Genomic DNA, 23669 nt, shown 5'->3' with positions numbered 1-23669 from the left:
TCTTTGGACAGAACATTAAAGGGAGGGGCTGTATATGTTTGGGGTGGAGCTTCAGAGGGAACACTGAGGGAGGGGCTATATTTGTTTGGGGTGGAGCTTCAGAGGGAACACTAAAGGGAGGGGCTGTATTTGTTTGGGGTGGAGCTTCAGAGGGAACACTGAGGGAGGGGCTATATTTGTTTGGGCTGGAGCTTCAGAGGGGACACTGAAGGGAGGGGCTGTATTTGTTTGGGGTGGAGCTTCAGAGGGAACACTGAGGGAGGGGCTATATTTGTTTGGGGTGGAGCTTCAGAGGGGACACTGAAGGGAGGGGCTGTATTTGTTTGGGGTGGAGCTTCAGAGGGAACACTGAGGGAGGGGCTGTATTTGTTTGGGGTGGAGCTTCAGAGGGAACACTGAAGGGAGGGGCTGTATTTGTTTGGGGTGGAGCTTCAGAGGGAACACTGAAGGGAGGAGCTGTATTCGTTTGGGGGAGGAGCTTTAGAGGGAACACTGAGGGAGGAGCTGTATTCGTTTGGGGGAGGAGCTTTAGAGGGAACACTGAGGGAGGAGCTGTATTTGTTTTGGGGGAGGAGCTTTAGAGGGAACACTGAGGGAGGGGCTGTATTCGTTTGGGGGAGGAGCTTTAGAGGGAACACTGAGGGGAAAAGTAATTAAGGAAAAATGTTGGGAAATAGGCTGAAAACTCTTTAAGATGCTTCCACTTGCCCAGATATCATTTTTTTTTGCAGTGCAGTACTGTTTAAGGGTCAACTGGTCAAACTGATGTCGGCCATTCCGATCAATAGCCCCCGGAGGCGCAGAGGGTCAGACGCTCCCTACATAATGAGACCTCAGGTGCTCGTACCTGCTGCCGGAGAGCGGAATAAAAACACCCTGAACGATTAGCCAGGCGGTTCAGCTGTAGGCGTGGGCTGAAAAGCTAAACTGTATGTTTTGCAGTTTTGCCATGGTGAAATGGGCACACAGGCTCTAAAGCTTCGGGTTCTAACGTGATTAATTAGGACAGAAACAGGACACTGAGTACACACAGCTTTACAGCCACTGCTGTAGCAGCGACCTGCTCGCTTCGTGCTGTAAAACATACCATAAATTTCAACACGGAAAATATCCACACAGACAGTAATGATGCTGTTAATAATGAAGTTCCACTGGTTGGGCTTCAAGGACACTTTCTGTCCTTTTGGGTTCTATATTTGTGGAACCATTTGTCGTTTTTAACGGGGTGCAGCTCCTGTCTGACTTGATTGATGCTTTCAAAACCTCTGCAAACATCTGCTGGAGGCTCGATGCAGCGCGTAAGTTTAAGACCATGTTTAGAAAGAAATCTCAGACATTTTTCCAAGTTGTTGCTTGTAAAGGCAAACAGCGACAAGCTGCTATTTCAGTTCAGTTCATATTATTCAGAATATTAGCCACATATTATTCAGGAGAGCCAGATTTAAAGCAAATCACCAAATGTCTATCCAATGTTAGCAATGTTAGGATGTGCAAAATGTAAATAAAAACAGAATGCAATGATGTGCAAATCACTTAACCCATTTATTTAATTGAAAATAGCACAAAGGCAACATATCAAATGTTGAAATTGAGGCATTTTATTATTTTTTGAAAAATATATGCCCATTTTGAATTTTATGCCAGCAGCATGCTTCAAAACATTGGGACAGGGCCAACAAATGACTGGTAAAGTTGTGTAATGCTGAAAAGAACATCTCACAATGAATTAGGTTGATTGGCAACAGGTCAGTAACACGATTGGGTATAAAAGAGCATCTCAGAGAGGCTGAATCTGTCAGAAGTGAAGATGAGGAGGGGTTCACCACAATTAAATAGTGCAACAATTCAAGAATGACGTTTCTCAATGTAAAATAGTAAAGAACTTTTGCTTTTCATCATCTGTGGTACATAATATCATTAAAGACTCAGAGAATCTGGAGAAATTTCTGTATGTAAGGGACAAGGCTGAAAATCAATACTGGCTGGCTGTGATCTTCAGGCCCTCAGGCAGCACTGCATTAAAAACAGACGTGATTCTGTAGAGGAAATCACTGCATGGGCTCAGAAACACTTCTGAAAAACACTGTCTGAACACAGTTCATCTCTGCATCCTCAAATGCTTAAATGCAAGTTAAAACTCTAAAATGCAAAGAAGAAATCATATATAAACAGAATCCAGAAACGCTGCCGCCTTCTCTGGGCCTGAGCCCATTTAAGATTTAATACTGAGGTGAAATGGAAAAGTGTTCTGTGTACAAATCAAAATTTGAAATTGTTTTTGGAAATCGTGGACATCGCATCGTCCAGGCTAAAGAGGAAGAGTCTTTATATATTTTCAATTAAATATAGGGTTTAAATGATTTGCACCTTATTGCATCCTGTTTTTGTTTACATTTTGCACAGTGTCCCAACTTTTTTGGAAACAGATTTTGTAAACTTCTCACCAAGCTGTGGTGGTGAAGGATTCTCCTTGTCTATTTCTCAAGGTCTTAATGAAAACTTAGCTAAATGCTGCATTTTTATAGCTCACAGCTCATACTGTGTCCTAAACCACATCAACAACACTGCAAAACTGAAATTTTGACAAATGAAATGATCTTAAATTGTGTCACTATATCTAATATTTCACATGTTGAGATTGTTCTTAATTTATTATGACACATTTTCTATTTCTACACATTTTTGACTTGGTTTAATTAATTTTATTAAGTAAAATTATTCCACTACATTGGCAGATCATTTTGCTTCTTTCCTGGACACAGTTTGAGGGAGTTGAGAAAGGTGTTGAGGATGTTCAGAAAAAATTTGGGTGACTATTGACATCAAGTGTTTGTTAGCAATGTTAGCCTTGAAGATCTGGTGCAAAAGAGGATTTTGGACAAAATTTGGACACCAAACATGACTCGGCTGATTGACTGATCAACGCTATAGTAGGTTGTGAACTGTATACGTTTGATCTTTCCTAGAACCGTTCCTTTAAGAACCTGGTTTTGCTGTGTGAGCTCATTTCATCAGTGATGCACGTTCAGAAAGGAGCTGATGTTTCTTTGAAGTCAGCAAACTGTCCATTCTTTCAGCTGCTGTCAGAAAACATTAGTGCGAGGTTCTCTAACTCTGCTGAGCTGGGAGGGGACCAGGCAACGCTGAGCCAATGTGGGCAGCACATGCTCGCAATTTTGTTTTTACAGCTCACTTTCAGAGGCACGTTTTTAATATTTGTGCTTTTTTAAGGTCTCTAAAGCTGAAGAATGTGTAATGGCGAGCGGCGGATTCATCTGGCTCTAATTAGGAGGTGGATTGTTCTTCTAGACGATGGGGATTGAGCTGTTGGTGATTCTACACCATATTTTTACAACAGCCTGAACGTCGTCCTCATCTGTCAGGCAAATGGCTTTCTGTCAGCAAATGATTTGGCCTCTAATAGTCTATAATTAGGGCTGTTACACATATTTTAGATCTGATTCAATTTTCAATTCTGAGGTCAAACCTTAAACCAATTAAATATGTCATTAAGCAAAGCACAACATATTGGCAGAGCATTTTGTTTGATTTAAGAACATTAAGAACAAATTATTTTTTTTTCAACACTAATTTTTTAGTGTATGTAGCATTACAAATTTCCAAATCTGTAATTGTTAAACACTTCATAACTGAAAAAAATGTGTAACTGATAATGTTACATTCTAACTACATTCATAAAAATGATGGTTCTTCAAGAGCTCTGTAGTAAAGACAGTGGTTCTATATAGAACCAAGAACCCTCAAAGAACCATTGGCATTCTTAAATGGTTCTTCACATTGAAGTAGAATGTGTTGTATATGGTTCTATATAGAACTGTTTTGAAAAATTGTTCTATAGCACCAAAAGAGGTTCTTCTTTTTTACAATTTCAAGCTTTAAACACTAGAAGAACCCACTTGGGAAGAACCCTTTTGGTATTATGTAGAACAATATATAGTAATATATAGTATAGCAACATATAACACATTCTCCATCAATCTGAAGAACATTTGACCATGTGAATGGCCATTTGAGCATGCAAATGAATGTTCACGATTCTATATAGAACCATTGTCTTCACTGAGGAACCAGTGCAACAGTTTTCTAGCTGATGCTAAAGCTTCATGTTCGAGGCTCTGAAGGACTCAGTACGCAAAGTTTATTATGAAAAATTCTATTTAGTGTACAGTTTTGAACACATTCTATGACTATGGAGAGCTTATGTCCATTTATTTGCAGGCCGCTGGTCATTAGGTCTGCGCTGAAGTGCAGGTGGAGGTGTTTTCTGATGTTCAGCTGGTTCTGCTGTGAAGTGATGATGATGAAGAGAATAGCACTGCAGCCAGTGTTATATAGAGACATGATTTAGGCTGGAATGACTGGACTCTTAAAGCTTATGTAGAGTTTAACTCTGTCTCTCTCTCTCTCTCTCTCTCTCTCTCTCTCTTTATCTCTCTTTATCTCTCTCCCTTTCTCCCTTTCTCTCTCTCTCTCTCTCTCTCTCTCTCTCTCTCTCTCTCCAGGCGGCTGCACTGTACCAGGAACTACATCCACATGCACCTGTTTGTGTCGTTCATGCTGAGGGCCATCAGTATCTTTGTGAAGGACGTGGTGTTGTACTCTGGAGTGGCGCTGGAGGAGACGGATCGGGTCACCGTGGAGGATCTGAAGTCCATCACCGAGGCTCCGCCCGCCAATAAGGCTCAGTTTGTATGTCCACTCAGTCACCGATTCCTACATACACCATCGCTCAAAAATTTTAAAATGTTAAAAAAAGTAAAAAGTTCAAATGTTCTGTATTTCTTTTTGAAATTTTATGATCACAGTTCGATTCTTCAGAATTTCTCATCTAAAATGCACAGTTGCTGCTCAAAAATTCTGAATTTTGTATAAAAAATGTACAGTTTCTGTTCAAAAATTCTAACATAAATATCGAGTTGCTGTTCATTTACTTACCAAACATTTACAGTCACAGTTCAGAGGTTTAGAATTACTGTCCAAAGGTTTACCTCACTAACAATAACATTGGTTTTATTCAGATTAATAGTTTTAATTAATATTGTCCATTTTGCAGTCAGATGTTCAAATCACTGTTCAAAACTGTGTTTTCTACAATATAAACATACTTTGTAGCAGATAAAATGCTGTAAAGGAATGTAGAAAAGTTAGATGTGTCCAGAGTGACAAACAGAGCTGTAGAAGATTCTACAATGAAAAGTTCTAATAAAATTAACATCCAGAAAACCTATAGTTTCAAACCTGGCTATGAAATCTCAAAGCACACATCTATAAATAGATAATTACAGTGTGTTCTTTGACATTTAAAAACCTTTTCTTGTTACGAAAAACTTTCTACAAATATTTTCGGATATCTAGTTGGTAAGATGCAAATCTATGTTGGTTAACTTATTTATAGAGTAACAACATTTAATATGATCCCAGACTTTGGAACAGCAGTGTAGATCAGAAATTCTGCTTATCTGCAAGTTTCTGCAGAAGGTTTGAATGCTGAGGATCTGCAGAAGGTTTGAATGCTGAGGATCTGTAGAAGGTTTGAACGCTGAGGATCTGCAGAAGGTTTGAATGCTGAGGATCTGTAGAAGGTTTGAATGCTGAGTATCTGTAGAAGGTTTGAACACTGAGGATCTGCAGAAGGTTTGAATGCTGAGGATCTGTAGAAGGTTTGAATGCTGAGTATCTGTAGAAGGTTTGAACACTGAGGATCTGCAGAGGGTTTGAATGCTGAGGATCTGCAGAAGGTTTGAACACTGAGGATCTGCAGAGGGTTTGAATGCTGAGGCTCTGTAGAAGGTTTGAATGCTGAGGATCTGTAGAAGGTTTGAAAGCTGAGTATCTGCAGAGGGTTTGAATGCTGAGGCTCTGTAGAAGGTTTGAATGCTGAGGATCTGTAGAAGGTTTGAAAGCTGAGCATCTGCAGAAGGTTTAAATGCTGATGGTCAGGCAGGGCGGGGGAGAGATCATTGCTGGTTCAGTGCTAAAGCTATAGCAGCTCCATTAAGACAGCGGTAGTGCTCTCCACAGCCCACTGCACTGAGCAGAGCACATAGATTTTACAAATCAGCTCCAATTTGCCCTTAATTTGCATCTGAACCTTCTGAAGACCACAAGCTCCCCTTACCTCGTTGAACTCTTTTTGGTTCTACTCAGAATCTGAGAGCTGAGGGCACCGCCAGCCGTGTGTCTGTACCGCACCGCTAATTAGCATGCTACGTAGTAATGAATAATTGTTTTGTTTTGAGTGCACGGGGAGCCATTTCTTAATCCCCTGAGGTCCATCGCTGACTGGGCCAAGCTCATTAACATACTATTTTCCATTCTTTATAAATTTGTCTCTGACTTTTCACCCATCTGTACTGTGCAAACATCAGAGACCCCAATTTATTAATCTAATTTCCAGTCAAAACAGCCATTAAACTCGAGTTACTCATTTATCAGGAGAACTTTCTGAGAAGATCAGATATAAGATAATCCACATGCATAATGTAGGAGAAACTCAATGGAAAATACGTAAAAAATGGGCCTGCTAACAACCACCTGGAAGACCTGGTCGACCCCAAAACTGCCCCCATCAGATAAACAGCACTTAAAGCTTTCATCTCTGAGAGAGAGGAGAAAATCAAGCTGCTTCAGATCTGAAAACATCCACAGGTGTTTCTGTCCATCCTTCCACTGTGAGAAGACGACTCAGCGCTGTGGGTCTGAAAGGATGTGTAGCTGATCAAGAAGAACCTCACTGAGAAAAGGAGACGGACACACCAAACAAAGAAGCTGAACGATGGACTGACCACCCCAGAGTCCAGACCTCAACACCAGTGAATGTGTTTGATTACTTCAGAAAGTGATCAACCAGCTTCTAAGACTGAACTTTGGAGGCGTGTCTGCAGATTCTTTGAGGAGCTGAAAGTGAGTCTCCTGAAAAGAGTGGAAGCTGCAATAAATGTAAAGAGTGACTCACTGACTCACACAGCTGAGATTAGAGTTAGCTGTTGAGGCTTCTGGGTAATTTTCTGTTTAATATGTTTTCTGCAGTTATTGTGACACTTATTAATAAATAACTCATCCTTAATGGCTGTTTTGACTTGAAATTAAACCAGTGAAGGTCTCTGACTGTCATGCAGAATATGTATATGATCCTTTTAGAACAGAATCAACATTTTAACACAGTAAAGCCAGTTTTGTTCAGATGAATGTGAAATGGGCCTTTTTCATTGTGCTGTTGTAATGATGCTGGGCCAGGAGTGGTGGGTTAATCGGTCAAATGAACGTGGAGAAAGACTGGGTTCCTCTGATTCTGGATGAAGGACTGATGGTGCTGAAATGTGTGTTGGGAAGACTATAATGCATTAAAGTGAACTCTAAACGTGTGAATAAGAAGTTGAAATGAAAGCTCTTGTTATTAAAGAGGTGCTCGACTGAATCCATCACACTTTAAAAGATTGATTACCTGATGAAAGCTAATAACAGCTCACTTCACAGGACGTTTGACAGGAAGGCAGTCGTGAGCTAAATGATTGTCTTTCTCCCAAATAAGAAAATAATGTTTTTCTCTTTGAGATTTTATTTTTTTAAGCAGCAGTTCCTAAACCAAGACCACAATAAATAAATAAATAAATAAATAAATAAATAGAGGCTTAAAAACAACCCAGATAGCATCATTTCTATATCCAAGTGCGGCTTGGGTAACACAAGCTTGTTTGTTTGCTAATAATGCATTTTAGTTTTTTAAATTGTTACATTTTCTTTTTCTTACTACAATAGTTAGGTTATCAGGTTAATATCTACTGCTCAATAATGAAAACCTCTTCAGTTTATTTATATCTAATATCCTTACCTGTGACAGTAAGGCCCAATCCCATTTCACCCCTCGCCCCTACCACTGAGCCCTTACCCCTCTGTTTTGCGTGTTCACGTCTAGCGGTAGGGTGTCCTGATTCTTGTTGAGATAGAGGGGTAGGGCGAAGTGTTAGAGCTACATGACCCTCCAAACGGAGGTTTTTTTAGAGACTCCAAACAGAGCAAATCTGGCAAGATGGAGCCCAAGAGACCAAAGAAACCCACAAATGTGAGAATTTTCTGATTTCAAAAATTACGATAACCATTATATTATCTTAGTTTAATGTTGTTTCAGTGTATTATGGTCGTTTTCTTCATAACAAGCATAAAAAATCGCTAATAGTATGCTAATGTCTCGGTTGCTAGCTAGCTAACTTTCCTGTTCCACCTTAAATAGTCCAGCAGTTCTGATGCCTGAAGCGCCAGAATGTAACTGCTGCACCATTTAAGGTGGAACAGGAAAATTCGAACAAGAAGCTGGTGAATATCTGACTTCAGCTTCATATCACTGAAGAATTAGGGGTGGGTGATAATAAATAATTGCCCCCTCTTTGAAGATCATATGATGCCCTAAATGTAACTAAAGCCCAGCAGTGAGGAGCTGAACTTTACCCTCCTCTGCTGTCACTGCAGACTGGCAGGGTCGCCCTACAGAGCAGCGCTGGTAGCTGTTAATGAAGTGATGCTCTTTTTATTTGAGGATCCCATTTCAGAGGGAAGATTTCAACCACTACCCTGTAACTCAGTTCAAAGGGGATAGGGTGACACTCGAAAACAAGGGGAAGGGGTAAAAAGAAGAAATGGGACTGGGCCTAAGAGAAGAGGGATGATATAAAGTTAACGCTTATCAAGTTTGTTTAAAGAACTAGCTCAGTGGTAGGCTACTTTTATTATACTATTAAGATTAAAAAATGCTTAAAAATATTGTCATTTTCAGCCATATATTTCAAAAAATATAAATTTGGCTACATCTATCAGTGACCCTCCAGTAAAACAGTGGAAACAGTTAGTTGCTATAAGTTATAGAGAACTAACATCAACTAATCGTATCTCAGCCAGTAAAATTTTCTCAAGATCTTAAATTATTCATTTCATTATCATGACATAGCAAATGTTTTTTTCTCAAGATATTAATTCCATTATCAGGACATAATTAATGCTATCTTGACAAAACAATGTCTGTTATATCATGATAATTATATAAATAATAACCACAATAGTTTCACAGTGATAATGACAGAAATATCATAAGTATCATTACTGAGTGAGGAGAACAAAAACAGGCTAAAGTATGGTGAGTGTGAGCTGCTGTGAGTCGCCCTGTAAAGCCTGAAGTAATTATTTTAAAGGTCAGAGGCGTCAGAGTGTTTCACACCACATCATACGTCTTTATATATTGAAGTCACATACAGACTCATAAAGAAGGTCCAGCTCGATGTTTTGGCCTCAGATGATCTGAAAATCAGCATCATACTGATGAAGATGTGACGACAATAGTAGATAATTCACTCTCATCCTCAGAGACGCGTCCGAGTTTAGACTGCGTTCTCTTTGAATTCTCTTTCAGTCATCAGATTCATCCAGGGAAGGTGGGGGAAACATAACCCACCTTACAGAATGTTCTGCATGCAGTTACACATTTTCACCAGAGGGGTCTCCAAATCCCCAAATCTTACAGAGTGTAGCTTTAGTATGTGAAAGTCTATATTTTATGGACGTTCACCTGTTGATTTTTGTAAGGACTCCTGCCTGATTAGAAGCTGTTTAACCGTCTCCGTTCTGGAGTCCTCGGAGTTTGTTGTGTTTGGAAAATAGACCCACTGTATGGGGGGGTTTATTGTCACATGGTCACTAACGCAGCAGCTCAGCTCTTCAAAAACTACCAAAGAAATAACACAACAAAGTGACCCAACAGCCTCAGCCCATCATTTTTATGGTGCAGTATGGTTGCCAAATTTAATCTGCGGCAACACCCCCCTGTGTTTGAGGGGGTGGACGTGGAAGGGGTGGGTGCTGGAGGGTTGGAGTGTCTGGTCAGTTTTAGTCTAACTCTTCTGTCTTTTGTTCTTCTACAGGTGGGCTGTAAGATTGCGGTCACCCTCTTCTTGTACTTTCTGGCCACAAACTACTACTGGATCTTGGTGGAGGGCCTGTATCTGCACAGCCTCATCTTCATGACCTTCTTCTCCGACAGGAAGTACCTCTGGGGCTTCACTCTGATTGGATGGGGTAAGCAGATGTGGACGTTCTTTGGAGCAAATCGTACAGCCTATAAAAGCATAGCTTAGTGGTTGTTATAGTGTAGTGGGCGACACCTTTGTCCTCCTTGCTGCAGGGTTTGAGTCCCTGCCTGGGCAACCACCCTCAACCACTCTAGAGTTTACCAATAAGAGTCTCTAGACCAAAACGCCTAAACACTACCTTCACCTACCTTTGAATGATCACTGTATGTCACTCTGGATGAAAACATAAAAGGCTATATTACAGATTAAGTATAAGGTCAATGCTAAATATGTTATCCAGTGCAGTGGTCAGATTTAGGTAGGAACCATTAGTTTAAGTTTCCTTTAGGTTTCACAGAAACAGCTACTATAATAAACTGTCCCAGGAGGTCAGTGTAGCCGGTCAGTCTACAGGCCATGTGAGGTTTAGTTTTATAACATTAATGTGACTCTAATGAGCCAAAACATCTTATTTTGAGAGAAAAAGGACAAAGAAAAGACAAATGAATGAATGAAATTAATGTTTATGTTGTAATTAAGACCCCATCTGTTCAAATGTTCCCAATTGTGTTTTGCACACAGAGGAATTAGACCTCCGCATTTAACCCATCCGTGCAGTGAACACACACATACATGCACACTAGTGAACACACACACTAGGGGGCAGTGAGCACACTTGCCCAGAGCAGTGGGCAGCCCTATCCATGGCACCCGGGGAGCAGATGGGGGTTAGGTGCCTTGCTCAAGGGCACTTCGGTCACGAACTGTCGGCTCAGGGGATCAAGCCGGCCACCTTCCGGTCACAGGGCTGGTTCCCTAACCTCCAGCCCACGACTGCCCCACATAAGCCTCACATAAGGTTAAGAAAGGTTAATTTTAAACCCTTATAATAAAAGAAGCTGAACTCACTATTTTTTTTTCTACTGAAATTCAACCCATTTTTCCTCAAATCTGGGCTATAAACTATAAACAGATGGCGTCTCTTCAGTGATCTGCTCTGTAAAAATTACTTTTATAAAAAAATATAAAGAGCGTCTAAGATGTTTGGCTTTCAGCAGTAAATTGTAAGCATATAGCAATACGTGTATGATCATAATTGGGGACAGTCGTGGGGCTGGAGATTAGGGAACCAGCCTTGCGACCGGAAGGTCGCTGGCTCGACCCCCTGAGCCGACAGTACGTGACTGAGGTGCCCTTGAGCAAGACACCCAACCCCCAAGTGCTCCCCGGGCGCTGCGGACAGGGCTGCCCACTCCGGGCAAGTGTGCTCACTGCCCCCTAGTGTGTGTTCGACTAGTGTGTATGTGGTGTTTCACTGCACAGATGGGTCAAATGCAGAGGTGAAATTCCCCGTTATGGGACTAATAAGGGTCACTTAGTCTTAATCTAATCTTAATAAAATACATTTTCTGTTAATTTGAGGGAGAACTTTTACAAAAAAAACCCAAAGATTTACAGTTATTTCATGCAGTTACTGAATAATTTGCCTTATGATTTGGGCATGAAAATTCAAATGGAAAAACCAAAATATACCTACAAGCATAAGAGGTTAGTTTCAGCACTGGCTAAATGAAAAACCCTAATACTGCTAACGAGTAATGGAAGCTTAATATCAACTAGCATGATGCTAACTGTGAGTCTAATTCATCAAACTCTGAGGAGGTGTCCAGTATCTCTAATAGACTTATGGATTCTTAAGAGATGATGTGGTTTCTGACACTGTATGACTCCCTGTTATCTATAAACATGGACTAAAGGTTTAATTATGCCTGCTATTGTTTTTAGCTTTATGCTAATGTACGTTAGTCCGTGTTTATAGACAACTGTGAGTCAGAAACCTCATAATCAAGTTTATCAGAGATACTGAACACCTCCACACAGCATTTGTTGATTTAGGCATGTGATTAGCATGCTAACAATCGCCCACTACTCATTAGCTACATTAGCTTTGTAGCTCCAGACCAAAAACTAAGAAAGCAAACTTAAGGTACCAAACATGTCGTAGCCAATCAGCTACATTCGGGATAAGGTGGAACTCCTTTAACACTCACGTTGGCCAACATGCCGTTCAGCTCAGCTACAAGTTTCTTTCTTTCATGTGCTTTGAAACAGCATTAGAAGTCGTCATTTTGGAACAGTCTCTTCTGACTTCAAAGCAAATTAATGCTCTGATCTTGTCGTTTCGTCATGACGGATGGCAGCGTAGGAGCCTCTGAAGATCCATTCTGTCTTCATCGGTGTGGCCAAGAAAAAAAAACTGCACATTAATATATGGAATACAATGCATTCAGTCTTAATAGATGAAAAAGGAAGGTTCTCAGAAACCAAACTACCACAATTACTGTGATCACTGTAGGGCTGTAGGGTCACACAGGGATCCAGGTATCTTTGTCACAGTGCTTTTTGTAACTTGCGCCTTAATTTTGTGAGACTGTGGCTGATAATTACCAGCAGCAGTGATTAAAGCCCGGTGTGTAGTTTCAAAGGCTGCGCTGTCAGTGATGTTAATATATTTGGCCGCTACATGAGCTGGAAGATGAGCAGCGCCGGATATTTGGTCCCCCACAGCGCCTGCATTGTACACACTGTGCGAAATGTGTGTGCACAGCGCATACAATGTGGATGCAGTGGAGCCAGTTCACTTCAGAGCAACCGGACGACAGCTGAGGTTTTAAATAAACTCCCCGGCCACTTTATCAGAAACCCCTCCAACTCATAAAGTGGCCAGTTAGTGGAAGTAGAAGGGTGGTGTTTCTAATAAAGTGGCCAGTTAGTGGAAGCACAAGGTAGGTGTTTCTAATAAAGTGGCCAGTTGGTGGAAGTAGAAGAGTGGTGTTTCTAATAAAGTGGCCAGTTAGTGGAAGCACAAGGTAGGTGTTTCTAATAAAGTGGCCAGTTGGTGGAAGTAGAAGGGTGGTGTTTTAATAAAGTGGCCAGTGAGTGGAGGTTCAAGGTAGGTGTTTCTAATAAAGTGGCCAGTTAGTGGAAGCACAACGTAGGTGTTTCCATTAAAGTGGCCAGAGGGCGAACTGATGTCATATTACTCGATTCAAATTCATCACAGTGATTTAGCCTGTAAATAAAATACATCCCTTATCTACTTTATTAAAACTCCTACCTTTATAACATTTTATGATAAATGGATGAATAGTATTGGTCCATAATTACCTGGAATGAACTCCTGTGATGTAATATTTTTGTACACTGAAGTTAAACTGTTTTCCCTGTAGAGTTACAGTTTCAGAGATGGGAGCTTTTCTTAATGACAGGGATGTCATGCTGTGTTCCAGGTGTGCCAGCCATGTTTGTGACCGTGTGGGCCAGCGTCCGAGCCACTCTGGCCGACACTGAGTGAGTGTTCCAGTTACCGTGGAAACCACACACACACACACACACACACACACACACACACACACACACACCTAGTCCACACACAATGCTGAACAAATGTCACTCCAAAATGACCTCATCAACTCAAAGTGACAGCAGCATCCATCAGACCCCGCAGCCCTGATGTGCTTCTCAAACAGAGACAGTGGTCGATTCTCAGTGTGAGCTAAAATGATAAAAATGGAATAAACAGCTCGATTTTTCATTTTTTAACTGTAGGACCAAAACCACTTTATTTTGATTACTGCACTTATGATGGTTAGGGTTAGAGGTAGGTTTAGAAAATTGTTACTACATATAGATACTAACATATATTATATATTTAATATACATGTATTATATTCAAGTACATATATCACAAAGGAAATTATATGTAATATATGAGGAGATTTAAAAAGATTTATCCAATTTCAAACTGATTTATTTCACTTGTAAATCATTACAGATCAATGCAGTGAACTGTAAATGGTTTAAATGAGTATAAAGTTTATTATGTAATTGTACAAGGTCTCAGTCTGAACCTCCTCCAGCTGTACAGAAAACATCAACGCCATAGTCAAACTCATCCCATACTGGATTGAGCATGTCGGGTGTCGCTGCACTCACAGCTCTTTCAGTGCGATTTCGGAGATCATCCAGTGTTGTGGAACCAACAACGAACGCTCTGAGCTGTTGGAGCTTCACTGACCACGAAAATCACACTGCACAGTTATGACTGATTCACTCTTATTGAAGTAGAGAACGCAGAACGCTTTCTGCTCAGGGGTCTCATCTCCTCTCAGACTGAAGGGAGCCATCTTCCACTGACAGTCAGAAACTCTATGACCCCCTCTTTCAATTGGATTGTGATTGGTTCCTAGGTGCCTCATGGTTGCAAAAATATGGCGCTTTGAAATCGGAAATTAATCTTTTGAATCACCCTGTATACTGGACTTATTGGACTTACAAAAAATACACACTGGATATATTATTATTACATGAATATGCACACTTGCATGTATAATACATATGGGACTTTGTTATTACATATAAATACACATAAATGTAAAAATGTAAATGTGTTATAAATTAAATTATTGCACCTTCATAGAGACTTATATGTATATTATATATTGCTGTAGTCAGAAAAAAAACTCATATATATATACATATATATATATATATATATATATATATATATATATATATATATATATATATATACACATGGGATATTCTATATGTATGACCCCTCAATCTGACAGATCTCTCTGTTTGTATGTGTTTGTTTCGGGTGCAGGTGTTGGGACCTCAGTGCAGGCAACCTGAAATGGATTGTTCAAATCCCCATTCTGACAGCCATCGTGGTGAGTTTTATAGCCACAGCTCTGAAATAACTCAGACATACTGAAGTGTGAACACAGGTTTATAAAGATTTATGTTGGAAATATAGTTTTAATGTTAGACTGTCTCTCAGTCACATTACACACCAGTGCACTCATAATGTCTCATAATGAATAACGCTTCATCTGAGGGCTCCTTCACATCTTCACGGGGTCATCAGGGCACACGCAGGAGCACTGAATAACATTACCACGAAGTAATACATCAACAGCTGATGAACAGCCAGATGTTTCATGAAGTAAATGACATTGTATTGACATTAGGTGCCTCAGAATGAAGTGATGGACAGTCATAAACTGATATGAAGGGGGGCTTTTACTTTTACTCAAAAAAAACATTTGTGTATGTATTTGTATATAAATGAAAAAAAAATATGAAAATTGTTACTTAGGTTCAAAAAAGGGTGTCAGTATCTTCCACAGGACTGATATACAGTGTTCTTAAACAGGCCTCTGGGTTATGAGATCCATTACTTGGGAATGATACTTAATAACAGTGTTATAAATAAAACAAATGTTTAGTTAATATCAGTGCAACATCATTTACTTCATAAAATGTCGTGCCATCTTGCAATTACCTCCAAATCGGTTCAAAAGTGTTTGAGTATTGCTTTATAAATACCTTATTCAGTGCTTATCCATGTGTTATGAAGTCCTAATGTAGGTGCTGATGCTTTGTGTGTATTTATCTTCATCCAAAGATACATTTTGAAATGATCAGTGTCCGCAAACTCTGTAATTATGTAAAATCTGTCTTGGAATGATTGTTATAAATGTATAATTAAACTCCTGAGTATGCGTTTTTGTTTCCTCTGTTCTGCTGTCTGAAGGTCAATTTCTTGTTGTTCTTGAACATCATACGAGTTCTGGCGACGAAGCTACGAGAAAGCAATGCGGGAAGATGCGACAGCAGGCAGCAGTACAGGTGAGAGGCCAAAAATAGGACTTTTAGAAGTTAATATTTTTATTTACTCGTGTTTTAATATTATCTTTTTATATGAGGCTCATTAACAAAAGCCTCATTAAAGTGTAGCATGACATATCATGGTAAATTTAGGAATAATGATACAGAACAATACAAATTTATATACATACACACACACACATATGCATATATAAAAAATATATATATATATTGCTGTCATTCGGGGCCGTTTCTTTTGGTCCATTCATCATGAAATTTACACACAATGTAAACAGCAATATATATATATATTATATATATATTATATATATATTATATTATATGTATTATTTGATGGTCCATTCATCATGAAACAAGCCCTTTCTGAAATTATTTCAGTAAATAAGCTGTAAATAACAAACATTCTATAAATAATTACAGTTCATTATGTATCATTTTATAATTTACAGTAAATGAGTTGCCAGTAAAGTACTGTATATTCATGGTGGATACTACGCTGGAGATCTCTGGTCTAAACATGTGCATTTGGATTAGTCTCCCAACATTTGTTTTGAAGTGAAAATGGGGCTCTCTGAAGGTTCTCTAGCTTTGTTGTTCAGTTGGCCCCAAAATATTGATTCATAAGTCATAATATAGCTGAAATTATATTTTTGTGAATATGGTAATGCACAATTTCCACAATGCAGTAACAAATTCAATAATTCTAAAGACAAATGAGCATAAAAGTGTCCCAAAACTACTGTTGAGCGCTGTGTCATGTTCTCATACACTCAGGGGTCTATGTAGAACCGTAAACACTTGCAGAAGTAAAAAGGCTTCTTTGCATGGTGAAATGGTTCTTCAGATTGATGGAGAATGTTGTATAGATGGTTCTATTTCAAAAAGGATTCTCTATGGCACCAAAGGGGTTCTTCTATTGTTATGATGTCGAGCTTGTATTAATAGAAGAACCCATTTTGGTGGTATATAGAATCCATTTTGAAAAGGTTTTAGATAGAACCACCTACAGTACATTCTCCATCAATCTGGAGAACGTTTCACCATGCAAAGAACCATTTAATCCATTTATATAGAACCATTTTCTTTACTAAAGAAAACGGTTCTGTATAGAACCATAAACACTTGAAGAAGTAAAAAGGGTTCTTGCATGGTGAAATGGTTCTTCAGTTTGATGGAGAATGTGGTATAGATGGTTCTATTTCAAAAAGATTCTGTATAGCACCAAAAGGGTTCTTCTATTGTTATGATGTCAAGCTTCTAATAATAGAAGAACCCATTTTGGTGCTACACAAAATCCTTTTCAAAATGGTTTTAGACAGAACCACCTACAGCACATTCTCCATCAATCTGAAGAACCATTTCATGATGCAAAGAATCCTTTTTACTTCTTCAAGTGTTCATGGTTCTATATAGAACCATTTTCTTTACTAAAGAACCCTTGAAGAACCATCATTTTGAGACTGCACAGAATGAGGCTGCATGTATGAACTGTGCATGTGTTACTGTGTTGTACAGGAAGCTGTTGAAGTCCACGCTGGTCCTGATGCCGCTGTTCGGCGTCCACTACATCGTGTTCATGGCCATGCCGTACACAGAGGTGTCCGGCGTGCCCTGGCAGATACAGATGCATTACGAAATGCTCTTCAACTCCTTCCAGGTATTGCTTTAAACTCCTTCACTCCCTCAGTCACAAAGAACATCAACTGGCGCTTTTATGCTCAGATATATCATGAAGGATCTCTTTTATGTTCCCGCCTCCGCTTATTGAAGTCTCCCTTTTTATCTTCCTCAGGGCTTCTTTGTTGCTATTATATACTGCTTCTGCAATGGAGAGGTAAGATCATCAACGTCTGGATGTCCTGAAGGAAACGGGGACGAGTGAATAGAAACTATATCCTCTGGTCTCATTAATCACTGAGGCTTTCTGATACTTCACACACATCGTTTCACTCCTCAGGATCCCAGCCTTACATCTATACGGCCGCATTATTCAGCATCTACGTGAAAAACAGTGCAAACTGAGTTATAATACAGCGGTGAGGTGAAGAATGGAAGAGTAATTCAGACTCTGTCCATTTACAGGATTAAGTTAACCCTTAGAGGTCAACAGTTATTACTTGTAAGGCGTAACAGAAAAGGGTCCACACTAAAAATCCTCCAGTTTCACTGTAGCTACTAAATAATTTATAGTACTTACTTAATAATTCATTAGCAGATACTCAATAACACATATTAGACACGAAATAATTTATAGTAAGTACTGAATAATAATAATGTATAGTAGATACTCAATTATTTGTAGTAGATACTCAGTAACTCATAGTAGATGCTGAATAATTCATAATAGTTACCGAGTGAAACATAATAGATAATATATAATTCAAACTACTTCACTATTTATATTTCATAATAGTTACTGAACAATTCGGAATAGTTTGTGAATTATACAAAGTAGATAAGGTACAGTTTGAACTAAATACTGAATAATTCATAGTAGATACTGAATATTTCACAGTAGAAACTGAATAATTCATAGTAGATACGGGATAATGCATAGTAAGTAATGTTTTGATTGATCCAAATACTGAACAGTTCAGTAGATTCTGACTAACTCATAGTAGATTCTGAATAATCCATAGCATATACTGAATATCTCGTATATGCTGAATGATTCGAAGTAGATGCTAAATTATTAATAGTACTTACTAATTAATTCATAACAGATACGGAATAATTCACAGTAGATTCTAAATAATTTACAGTAGATTCTAAATAATTCATTGTAGATACTGAATAATTCATAATAGTTACTGAATAATACACATGTAAGTAATGCATACATTGAAATTAATACTGAACAATTCAGCAGATTCTTATATACTCAGTATATATACTCAGTAATAATACATAATAGATACTGAATCATTCTTAATCATTTACAGCAGATACTGAATAATTCATATTAAATAATGTGTAGATTGAACCAAATCCTGAACAATTCAGTAGAATCTGAATGATTCATAGTAGATACTGAATATTTCACAATAGAAACTGAATAATTCATAATAGTTACTGAGTAATACATAGTAAGTAATATGTAGATTAAACCAAATCCTGAACAATTCAGCAGATTCTGAGTAATCCATAGCATATACTGAATATCTTGTAGATGCTGAATAATTCATAGTAGATGCTGAATAATTCATAGTAAGCAATGTGTAGATTGAACCAAATCCTGAACAACTCAGTAGCTTCTGAATAATTCGTAGTACTTACTAATTCATTCATAACAGATACAGAATAATTCACAGTAGATTCTACATAATTCATAGTACATACTGAATAATTCATGATATTTACTGAATAATTCATATTAGGTACTGAATAATTGATAGTAATTACCAAATCATTGATAGTAGTTCCTGAATGATAAATCTGGTTGATCAGGTAAGATGGTTTTGGAGTCTGCCGACGTATGTATAGTGTGGAAACTGTGTAAATGAGATGTCTGGCTGAGCTGGAGACGTTTGCTGGCTTTTCTCCAGGTCCAGGCAGAGATTAAGAAGTCGTGGAGCAGGAGGACCTTAGCGCTGGACTTTAAGAGAAAAGCCCGCAGCGGCAGTAACACGTACAGTTACGGGCCGATGGTTTCTCACACCAGTGTGACCAACGTGACGGCTCGCGGCCCGCTGGCTCTTCACCTGACCACCCGGCTGGGGCCGGTCACCAACGGCCACCGGAACCTCCCTGGCTACGTGAAGAACGGCTCTGTTTCAGAACAGTCCATCCCCTCCTCCGGCCAGGAGCTCCACATCCAGGAGGAGGAGCCGTCAAAGAGCGTCCAGGAGGACAACAAACCTACACCATTGGTGGAGGAGGAGAGGGAGACGGTCATGTGACCCTGGGAGCTTCGGTAGAGGTCATGTGACTCTAGGAGCTTCAGTAGAGGTCATATGACTTCCAGAACTTCGGATGAGGTCACACTCTAGGAGCTTCGGTGAAGGTCGTATGACTTTGGGGACTTCAGCCGAGGTCATGTGACCCTGAAAGCTTCCGCTGAGGTCATTTGAGTCTGGAAGCTTTAGCTGGGGTCATGTCAGGGTCTTTCAGTGGTCATGTGACTGGGAACGTTTGCAGAAGCCACATGACTCTGGAAGCTTCAGCAAAGAAAATGGATGCTGCGTGTTTATTGTGAGATTTAGAGTGAGATAAAGAGCGTAAGAAGAGCCTTCATTCCTCAGGATGTCCTTCAGAGCTGGAGTTTGCTGACCTGCAGCTAAACGCTAATGGCCAAAGGCTTAAGGCTAAAGGCCAAATGTGATGATGGCTGTCGTTTAGATGAGCCCTCATGTCCTTAATGGACAAAAAGGAACTATGGAGACCAGGTCGACGTCACCAGCAGCATTTGGAGGACAAAAATCAGACTATTTTCCTTTTGTTTTCTGAGAAATTCTGTTGCGGATTAGCTGTAATGCTAATATGTAATATACTGTATGTATTTTTGAACATGTGGCGCATTTCGAAGGAAAAACAAGCAGGTCAACTTTCAGGTTCATCTCATCTCCATTGAATAAGGCATCGTTGAGCTTCTCATGGGCTTAATCCAAATGTTTGTGTTTGTGTTAAAGTGATAGTCAAACTTGCACCATTTCCCTCCTTGCCCCAAAGGTCAGAGATCGGCCGAGGTATGTTTGTACTGAACATACTAAATACTTTAATAGAGAATTTTAGTTCAGTCTTGTTATCAGCTGCCTGTCAGGTTCAACATGGCTTCAAATAACGAGGCTTTTATCATAGAAGAACTTTCAGTCTGGATTACAGAACTAAAGCGCTTCAGGCAGTAAATACAGCGTTTAAAGGAAAGAGGCAAAGCAAACCGAAACGGTTGGCTAGCATGTAGTTACACAGCACGTGTTAGCTAGCTTGTGTACCATTTTTGGGAAATTAGCAATCACATTAGCTAGCATATGTGCTACCCAAACTACCTGGTTATCAAACAGATATTAACCCAGCGGCACGATATTTTTGGAACTCTGCTGACTGTATGCTGCTGTTGGTCGACCAACCGACCATCCAGATCATCATCCATTATACAAGAGCACGTGGATAACTTTAAGTAGTCCCAACTAGTTTTGTAATCTCCTGTGACCATTTTTAAATACAAGAACTTTTATTATGAAACATTAAATGACGACCTTAGAAGACCATTAAGAAAAATGGAACTAAAACTTTGTTTTTTTTTACTTTACCAGATTCTTCTCTGCTCTCTCACATATATAATTAACCGCCTGCTATGAGGTTTCAGGGAGAGAAATTAAGAAAATGCATTTTAAAAAATGATTTGTATGTTTTTTAAAATGTTTAAAAAAAAGCTTATTATTTGAAGCTGTACTGAACCTGATGATTATAATGGCTGCTCATGACTGTAGCAAAACTGATCGGAAAGTAAACGCATTAATTTATTTACTGCATTAAGATCGGTGCTCAAAATTGAATCAACTTTAGTTTTTTTTGTTTGTTTTTCTCGGACTGAAATTTCACAACTCTTCGGTATCGAGTCGGAGTTGAGTCATGAGTTATGAACAGAAGTTTTCATCATACACACTTAAAAAAGATGCTTCTTCAAGGGTTCTGTAGTAAAGAAAATGGTTCTGTATAGTACCATGAACACTCAAAGAACTCTTTGCACGATTAAAGACATCTTAGCGTCATGATTCTCCAGATTGATGAAGAATGTGCTGTAGATGGTTCTATATAGAACCTTTTTGAAAAGGATTCTAAATAGCACCAAAAAAAGGGGTTTTCTACTGTTACAATGTCAAGCTTTTTGGTGCTGTATAGAACCGTATTTAACACATTCTCCATCAATCTGAAGAACCATTACACCATGCAAAGAACCATTTAAGCATGCAAAGAGTTCTTTGGGTGTTCTTAGCTCTATTTACAATCATTTTCTTTACTAAAGAACCCTTGAAGAACCACTGTGTGTAGTTTTGCACTAAAGTAGCCTACAGGTGATAGAAGCCTAAACTCCACCAATTAGCATGGTGCTAACCGCAGGCCTAGATCATCACATGCTCTCCTCAAACCGTGTGGAGGTGTTCAGTATCTCTAATAGACTGCAGTATTTGGTATCTGACACTGTAGGATACACTGTTCTCTACAAACATGGACCAGAATAGTGTTAGAACCCACATAATCAGGTCTGTTAGAGATTAGATAGAACTCAACATGGCCTGAGGTGAGCGTGAGATGATGGAGGAGAAGTTTGCTAACCTGTGCGATCTGTTGTAGCTCATTAACGTGCATTGGTGGGGTGGAAGCTTCCATTGTTAGCTTTGCCTTCAGCTCCTAAAAATAAAGAATTTCTTCATCCACTTCATTTGGGGTGAGGGGAAAATGTTCTACTGAGCTGTCGCTTTAGCGCTCATCGTGAAGCCGTATTACCTGGGACTGCTCTAATGGGCTCTGACGTTTGTCAGACCACAGATGACTAGTTCTGCCCAGTTCCACCAGAACAAACCTGGTACGTTTTGAAGCTACTGGCCAAGTTCTTTAAATGAAAATGTGACCTTTCTGAAATTTTTCTTGGCCTTGAGCTGCCCAGACGCTCATTGTGTCCCTTGTAGTCCCAGACAGGGATCACTGTACCAAAACTTCAGCCTGCCAGCCGCGGTTCCTGAGTAGAACTCTAATGTCTTTTAGGCTGAGCTTTGTGTTTTTGCAAATTCTTGCCAAGCTGTCTGTCCAGTTCAGTCTGTAAGTGTGTTATACTCAAACATGAAGGTGCCAAAAAGGGTCCTTTATAGCGGTGCTATAGAAGAACCACTTTTGGTCGCCTACAGACCCTTCGGGTGTGTGCTTCTTTAAAAGGAAATTCCAAAATTGTTCATAATTGAGTGGTTCGGTGTGAAATGGTTCAGATGTCTTTACAGTGGTGGTGATAGGAACCAGGGGTCGCCATGACTACAACACAAATATAGACATTTTATTTACTATCCAGAACCACCAGTGAACCTACACGAGTCTTCTGATTTTATATGGAATGTTGATGATGGAAAATAGTGGAACATCTGAAATTATCTAGTTTGGGATCTATTTTGCCTCATAACACCCTGCATATTATGTATCCCTCCACCATGAATGTGTTTTAAAGGCGAAATCTTCTCAAAACTATCATAAAACAGTGTCTCAGTCATCAGGCAGTGAATTCATAACCATTTCATGTAGGAACTTTCTGTGAGGGAGCTTTTAGAGGTGGACGTCTGGTTCCTATCACCACCACTGTGAACAATTCTGACTCGGTGAGTTTCTCTAGAACAGAGAGTTTTCACACCAGACCACTCTGAATTATGCAGAAATTTGGAAAATTCATGTTTAAAGTTACACAAGTGTAGAACTTCCACAGAAAGGTTCTAAACCAAGCAAACCATTCAAGAACCTTTATTTTTAGGAGAATAGTGAAGGGAGGCAGTGGAGGTACTGCTTTCTTTTATACTCCCTTAAGGTCTAGACATTAACAGAGTAAGTCTGGGGTACAAACTCTACAGTACTGTGTAATTTTGGGTAAAATGATGGTAAGTTCTCAAACAGTCTGACTAAATTAAACTGAAATTCCAAACAAATTCTAGATAACAGGCTGATAAAGAACATAGTAAAACAACTCATAATGGAATAATTATTTGGAGTAATAAAGTGGCAAAAACAAAAATACTCAAACTATATTTCACTGTGATGTGACAGGAAAGTTAATCTGTAAGTACATGATAAGAAACCAGTAGAATCATAGCAAGAATCCTGGCTTTTTTGTGCAGTTTTGGTTCTAGATACATATTACATCTCCATTTATTGTTGTTTTTTTGTTGATGCACAAGTTGAAAATGCCAGCTGCTCTTA

At 39.3% G+C, this 23669-nt stretch overlaps 1 protein-coding gene across 1 annotated transcript in view; it reads left to right on the top strand.

Moving 5' to 3' along the window:
• Positions 1 to 22948, top strand: part of pth1r (parathyroid hormone 1 receptor) — a 141335-nt gene extending 118387 nt beyond the window's left edge. The window contains exons 6-13 of the mRNA XM_036597262.1: positions 4524 to 4710; positions 9930 to 10083; positions 13367 to 13427; positions 14746 to 14812; positions 15679 to 15773; positions 17289 to 17430; positions 17566 to 17607; positions 19319 to 22948. Coding sequence (XP_036453155.1) covers positions 4524 to 4710; positions 9930 to 10083; positions 13367 to 13427; positions 14746 to 14812; positions 15679 to 15773; positions 17289 to 17430; positions 17566 to 17607; positions 19319 to 19672 — 1102 coding nt within the window. The 3' untranslated portion in view covers positions 19673 to 22948. The remainder of the gene's footprint in view (positions 1 to 4523; positions 4711 to 9929; positions 10084 to 13366; positions 13428 to 14745; positions 14813 to 15678; positions 15774 to 17288; positions 17431 to 17565; positions 17608 to 19318) is intronic.
• The last annotated feature ends 721 nt before the right edge of the window (positions 22949 to 23669 follow it).

The sequence above is a fragment of the Colossoma macropomum genome, unplaced genomic scaffold (assembly GCF_904425465.1).
Source record: "Colossoma macropomum unplaced genomic scaffold, Colossoma_macropomum, whole genome shotgun sequence".
Lineage (NCBI taxonomy): Eukaryota > Metazoa > Chordata > Actinopteri > Characiformes > Serrasalmidae > Colossoma > Colossoma macropomum.
Note: the sequence above shows the minus strand (reverse complement) of the source record. Positions and strands in the feature narration are given on the sequence as shown.